We start from the raw sequence: 7,404 nt of genomic DNA, 5'->3' as shown, positions 1-7,404 counted from the left end.
AGCATCTTATCTGCTCAGATGCTCATGAGCGAAAACTGCTAAATTACGTGGTTTTTTTTTTCAAATTCTCGATTTCCTGTCTGGATCTGATGTTTATAAGTGCAGCACAATGGTGCTGAAGCAAGTGGGAATGCTGGAAAACTGGGGACTGGACATCGATAGCAGTAGACATTACCTGCCGTAGCGAGGACCCTCATCAAAACTCACTGCCCTATGTTTCATCATGTGTAGTGTTGTTATGGGCTTCTCTATTTCTATCTGTCATTTATTTTCTATATGATGTCATAAAAATACATATCAAATCCCAGTCTGGCATCAAGTGTAGAGGCTTGCAGGAGATGGACTCCACACACGCCATCTTCCAGGGATCGAACAAACGGATGCAAGGGAGGGGGGGGGTGGGCGATGACAGCGTTTGGCCTTAAGGACTGGGCATCACTCCTCACACATCAGCCCAAGGTCGGAGTGGAAGCTCCTGGCTGCTACTCCTGTTATTTCCAGCCCAGTATCTAGGACCAATCCCTGATAAATCAACTCCACCCACACACCCATGGATGATAGATTTTCTATGATATATTATGGGATGGATGTTCTGTTTATTATGTTTCATATGTTACATGATGTACATTACATATTATGGTATGTATGTTATGTACAGTATTCTATGGTATATCTGTGCATGATGTATGATGTGATGTATTATGGTATGGATGCATGCATGAAATGTATAATATATAGAATGTTTGTAATGGTATGTATGGATAAATATACTATGGATTGCATGTATGAAATACAATGCATATATATAAGGGTATGTACAAAGTATGAATGATATATGCTATCATATGATATGTTTCGGTCAGTATGTATGATATATGATGTTCCATGATCAATTATGTTCTATGAAGTATAATGGTATGTATGCTACGGTAAGTAATTATAATATATGCTATACTTCCAGTATTTTAATAAAATAACAAAGAAAGCAGGAACGTCAGCATGACGAGGTAATTTACCTTCGGACGTTCCACAAACCTAACCTTCATAAACAAGTTTTAGATTTTCCAATTTCAATGCTGTGCTTTCCATTTTAAGCACAGCATAGCGGGCAGGCAATGTATATTACTGAGGCACTCTCTGGTCACTCCCCAGAGTGTCCTAGTTAGTGAGTGTCCTAGTTAGTGACACTCCCCAGAGTGTCCTAGTTAGTGAGTGTCCTAGTTAGTGACACTCCCCAGAGTGTCCTAGTTAGTGAGTGTCCTAGTTAGTGACACTCCCCAGAGTGTCAGTAGTGAAGTAGTTCTTCACTACTGTAATATTGTAGTGAAGAACAATATTACACTGAATCTTTCTAGTTTTATGAGGACTGTACTTTCCCTGTCTTACATATGTGTGTATGTGTGCATGTGTTTCTGTCCCACAATATGGGGACATATCTGCCCTGCCTTATAAAGACCTACTGTATCAGTTATGCCTTATGGAAAAGAATGTATCTTTCCTGCCTTTTCAGAACATATATGTCCTGCCTTGAGGGGACCACAAATGATCTCACAAGAAAAAACATGCAGGTTTTTCGGCCACACTTCCTCAGAATTGTTGGAAGTTAAACAGTTAGACACACAGACAGTAGCATAGGTTAAGCATGAGAGGAAGAGAATTCTTACAAAAACACAGCAAGACAACGAAAACCAAGAGGGTAAAAGACCAAAACAATGTGTGATCTGATATGGTAAAACGAAAAAGGTTCAAACACAAACAAGTGTATTCCTTTTTCTCAGGTGTGAAAGGAACAACTTTGAGCAGAAACTGGGTGGGGGGGGGGGGGGGGGGGGGGGGGCTGCTCAGTGCAGAGGTACAGAGATGGCGTGGGGTTGCCGGTGACGACGGACACTCACCCCACGCAGTCTAAAGGACGCAGTCCTGCAATTCCCTCCTTCCAGAACAGACTAAGCAGGAGAGAAGACAGACATCAGCTAAGAACCACCAGCTCTTTGAATAAAGGAAGCCAACATGCATTTCTTATTCAGTGACTTGAAACATACAACACGCGTAAAATCCATCAATCCAGCAATGACTCCATCAGCCAATCAAGGAGCCTCCCACTGACTCCTTCTATGCATTTCAACGTGGAGGGCGCGTTTTCTCACCCTGGGCACGTCAAACTTCTCCCGGTCGTTGTTGGCCTTCTGGGCCTTCTCAGCCATCTTCTTCTGCATTTGGGGCCCGCGGCCAAAGAAGATGTAGTTGACGAAGGCGTACTCCAGCAGGGCGAGGAAGACGAAGACGAAGCAACCCATGAGGTACATGTCGATGGCCTTGACGTAGGGGATCTTGGGCAGGGTCTCCCTCAGGTGGGTGTTGATGGTGGTCATGGTGAGCACCGTGGTGATGCCTGGGAGAGAAACACACCAAACCAAGGATGAGGCCGCAAGAATAATAAATCCACCTCATGCATTTTTTTCATGTTAATTCCCGATTTGTTTTAGGGTTCAACAATTTTCCGCATTGTGATTTGTACTACTATCTTTCTATTTTTGTTCTACCTTGAGCAGAGCAATAGTGACAGTTACTTTGCTCCTTGATTAATAAAGAACTGAATCTGAATAAGACGTCCCCCCTCCAGAGGGGAGAGACACAGGACAGGGTGTTGAAACAGAGAGGGAATGACATGCGGCACGGCACCACAAGGCTCTGACATCCAACCCAGGTCACTCTGTGTCGTACAACCTATGGTTGGCCGCGAGGGCCTGGGCTGTACTGAAACATAACCGGGCCTTGGTGTATTTTTCATGATTTATCGCACAGAAACTCCATAGATTAAAATGGCCACCAGGCTCGTCGTCTGCTTCGATTTTTTCTGATGAACTCACAGAATATTTATAATTTATGTTCAGTCATTAACGCCCAAGCATTCACTGCAAGAGAATTGCCATTTCCGAGCAGTAAAGATCGGCTTGTAAGCCCTGTAGGCAATTTTCTTCAATTTTAATGATATCGTTATTATCCTTTTTGTTATATATCTTATTATAATTTAATAAATACACAAATAGATTACGAAGATTACCTAGCCCAGACCCAAAACAGGGATCTCATTGGATAATGCTTCTTAAAGGTAACTTTCTAAATGACTAACAAGGATGTTCTATTCATAATGGCTGCATTTTAAGGTCGACAGATCTACGTTTATAAGCATTCAGAAGCCTCCAGACATAGCCAACAGATCTGTTTGCATATCTCCACCGAGGTTGATCCCAGATCTTGAATCACGGTGTGATGCATCGCTTGCCAAACAGGAATAAGCAGCTCGGGATCAATAAACATTACAATGAAACAAAGAGTGCATTACTGGAGCTTAGCGGCCGTGGCAGGAGATGTTACGGGGAGTCCGACCACCGCTTGTGATGCGGTGGGTGATTCTGTTGATGTTGCTGTTAGTCCCTCTCAGGGAGCGAGAGAGAGAGAAGGTATGGTGAGAGAGAAAAGAGATGGGGAGAGAGAGAGAGAGAGAGAGAGAGAGAGAGAGAGAGAGAGAGAGAGAGAGAGAGAGAGAGAGAGAGAGAGAGAGAGAGAGAGAGAGAGAGAGAGAGAGACAGAGAGGGAGAGAGAGAGAGAGAGAGACAGAGAGAGAGAGAGAGAGAGAGAGAGAGACAGAGAGACAGAGAGACAGAGAGAGAGAGAGAGAAGGGATGGTGAGAGAGAGAAGTGATGGGGAGAGAGAGAGGGCTGAGGGGGAGTGAAAGAAAGATAGAGAGGAGATGGTGAGAGAGAGTGAGGAGAGATGGTGAGAGAGAGAGAGAGAGAGAGAGAGATAGAGAGAGAGATGGGGAGAGAGAAGGGAAGGTGAGAAAGAGAAGGGATTGGGAGAGAGAGCGAGAGAGAGCGAGAGGGGTGAGGGGGAGTGAAAGATAGAGAAAGAAGAGATGGTGAGAGAGAGAGGAGATATGAAGAGAGAGCGAGAGAGAGCCCTTTAAACAACTATTTACCTGCTATTGAGCGTGAGTGTGAGGGAGAAACAGAGAATGGACTTCGTCCCACAGACCTCCGGGTAAGCAGATTGGAAATGCTTACGGAGTGTTGCTGCGCTAAACAAAAAAAAAAAGTCTGTCTCCTCAATTATACGTTTAATTAAAAAGCAACTGATGTGGTATAACAGAGCCAGGAGTCTGTATTGAACGTTCCTCGTCGGGGAATTCAATTTGCAACAATGGGCGGCGTGCGCCACGGCTCTCCTCCTAGAACATAATCCCGTATACGTTTCTAGCTGCCGTTCTGCAGTGAGCAGATCCAAGATCGAAGATGGCCACCACCATTAAACCCTGTGTGTGTCCTTAATGCATTGCGGCTTGCCTCACAGAGACAGGGATCTGGAGTGGTGGGATGTTTGGTTCATTCTGCGTGTTTAATTTTAAAGTGAGAGCCCTCAGAAATGTCTAGATGACAGCTCTTGGCAGGCGTTGCCTCCTTTATCCGAGGACGGACGGAAAAAGGCCTGAAACCAAAAGAAGTGGTGCCCATATGGTCTCCACACACACACACACACACACACACACACACACACACACACACACACACACACACACACACACACACACACACACACACACACACACACACACACACACACACACACACACACACAACCCAAATCAAATGGTATGAAGATAAGATATAAACATTAGGTAACGGCATCACAACCGTCTCTATATTTATATAATATGATACATATATATATATATATATATTTAAACCTCCAGTCGGAGACCATAGCTGCTTATTTCTGTCTGTGTCGGCTTATATAACACACTATTCAACTGTGTGTGCGTGCGTGTGTCTATGTAGCAGTATATATGCGCAAGTGTGTATGTGTGTGAGTGTTGGTGTCTTTATGCATGTGTGTAGGAATGTGTGTGTGTGTGTATCTGTGTGTGTGTATGTGTGTGTGTGTGTGTGTGTGTGTGCGTGTGTGTGTGTATGCGTGTGTGCATGTGCCTAAATGAGTGTCTTTATAAGTGCAAGTGTGTTTATCTGTCTGTATTACTGCATGCGTATGTGAGGTTGTCGTTTATATGTGTGTGTGTGTGTGTGTGTGTGTGTGTGTGTGTGTGTGTGTGTGTGTGTGTGTGTGTGTGTGTGTGTGTGTGTGTGTGTGTGTGTGTGTGTGTGTGTGTGTGTGTGTGTGTGTGGTGGGGGCTGTACAGTAGTATCCAACACAGCATTGATTTCTGTGGAGCTCGAGAAAAAAGCAAACATCATGAGTTCTCCTGAGTGGCCGCAATGAGACATGGGTCTCCTGCAGTGATTACCCATAATGCACCGTTCCCCTCCAGAGTCTTTCCCACAACAGACTTAGACACCTCTAACCTAATACCCGAACTTAACCATCTCCACAGTACATTACCTCAACTTAACCATCTCTAACCAAACCCCTAAACGTTCCAATTTCTAACCTAAACCCAACTGTTACGAACATAGTTAGAGCTAAATACCTTTATACATAGCCACCTTTTCCCAAAAATAATGATATTTCATAAAGACCACCATAAAAATATGTTGAACAACATTTCAAACCTCAGAGTCACACATATCAGCAAAATAGCATAACATTTCAAAGGTTACATTGAAGGAGTCCCAGCTGTCTCTCCAAAAACACGCGGTGTCCAGGGGCCTTGTCACTCCAAACCCCCAGAACCATGCAGGTGTTTCAACCATTTACACAACATAAGGGTCCATTGACTGATGTTTGGAAACACACGACAGGAAAAGGAGGGGTTTCAGGGTTTTTACGCGCTAGTGATACGTATAGGACTCCAACAGGAACAGACTGAGAGAAACACCTACCGGAGCTAATCAAACATCCTGATTGAATTTGTTGTGCTGAGGGTGTAATTGCGTTGTAACTGCATTGATCCACGGGCGTCAGGGGAGAGGGATGGGGAAGGATGGATCAGAGCAGGTAAATCACCTCCAACACTCCCTCTCTCCTGCGGCGGAGGACCGCTCGCTCCGTTCCTCTCTCTCTCTCTGTGTGCCTCTCTTTTCTCTCTCTCTGTTTCTCTTAATCTTTGTTCCTCGTCCGCTCTTAGTACATCTCTGCGTTCCTTTCTGTATCACTGTCTCTCGCTCGCTCACTCTCTCCCTCTCTCTCCTAATCCATCTCTGTATATCTGTCTTTGATTCTCCGTCGCTCCCTCTTCCTCTATCTTTATCGCTCTGCCTATAGCTCTCCCTCTCTGTTTATATCACCCTTTATTTATGTTTCTCCATCTAGCTCCATCGTTCTCCATCGTTTTTCTTCTCTTTATCTCTCTCGTTCCCCTCTCGTGCTCCCTTTCTCCACCTCTCTCTACTCTCATAAACTCCATCCTCCTCTCTCCTCGTTTTGTCTCTGCCTCTAAATCTCTCTCTTTCTTCCTTCTTCTTTCTCTTTACTCCCATTAACTTGATCTTTCTCTCTCTCTTTCTGTTTCTCCTTCCCCTCTTACCATTTCTTTCTCTCTCTCTCTACCTACTTCCAACCCTCTCCTCCTCTCACTGTTTCTCTCTATCCTCTCTCTCCTTTGATTCGCTCTCTCCCCCTCCCCCCCTATACCTCTTCCTCTCTAGCTCCCACCTTGTCCCCTCTCTCTCCCCCTCCTCTCTCTCTCTTCTTTATGTACTAGCTATATCTGTTACCTGAGTATTTGTGAAAAGTGCAACTATGCGAAACCGTTCTCATGGACAGTACCGCAGGTTTTCACACATGGTGCATAAACACTGTGTTGCCTTCCTCTGTGGTTTATGGCAAGATCCCGTGATTTGATTGGTTAATGGTGTAAAGTTGCATAGAGCTGAGAGCTGATAGGAGCAGGTGCTGACTCAAATAAGTGACCACTAAAATTTGCCAAGGAAAAAAAAAGGTAGTATAAGTATTTCAGTCATAAATCGGTAATAATAACCACCACTTGTATTTATAAAATATCAAAGTTATTTTAGATAAATAATAAGGGGTTCCCTGATAGTAAATTTGTATAATGTAATTAAGTTGTAGCCAGTACTGACTTCCAGATGTCAAGAAATGGTTGTCATTGGACCAAATCTGATAGTCCAGTATGGCCCGATTTAAAGGAAATGGTTGTCATTGGATTCGATTTAAACCAGTATTCGCTAGCAACTGTCAAGAATAATTCTCATTTTATTTTTGATGGTTAGTTGCCATATCCCCAAAACCTAAAGAAAGTCACCAGCCCAAACGGCGTTGAGTGATTTAAAACAACCTTGCTGAGCTTCAATCGTATTCATGATAAATCCTTGATAACGGCGATTTTGCCAGGTCGATTTCATTACTGCAAGGCTGTTGTGTTGGGTTTGCACACTCTTCCATATCAGCCGGCTTGTCTGTCCAGTGATCTGTAGCTGCCAAAAACC

The 7,404-nt window shown here is 44.0% G+C and overlaps 1 protein-coding gene across 4 annotated transcripts in view; it reads right to left on the bottom strand.

Annotated features, from left to right (window-relative positions):
* gabrb3 (gamma-aminobutyric acid type A receptor subunit beta3) overlaps positions 1-7,404 on the bottom strand; it is a 41,317-nt gene that overhangs the window by 2,426 nt on the left and 31,487 nt on the right. For 2 of the 4 annotated variants that reach the window (XM_030373093.1, XM_030373095.1), the window contains 2 exons: positions 2,148-2,392; positions 1,896-1,946 (listed from right to left, as the gene is read on the bottom strand). In XM_030373093.1, the coding sequence (XP_030228953.1) occupies positions 1,896-1,946; positions 2,148-2,392 (296 nt within the window). The remainder of the gene's footprint in view (positions 1-1,895; positions 1,947-2,147; positions 2,393-7,404) is intronic. The other 2 variants (XM_030373094.1, XM_030373096.1) reach the window with 1 other exon arrangement.

Source organism: Gadus morhua, chromosome 12, assembly GCF_902167405.1.
Source record: "Gadus morhua chromosome 12, gadMor3.0, whole genome shotgun sequence".
NCBI classification, from domain to species: domain Eukaryota; kingdom Metazoa; phylum Chordata; class Actinopteri; order Gadiformes; family Gadidae; genus Gadus; species Gadus morhua.
This window is presented reverse-complemented; position numbering and strand designations above follow the sequence as displayed.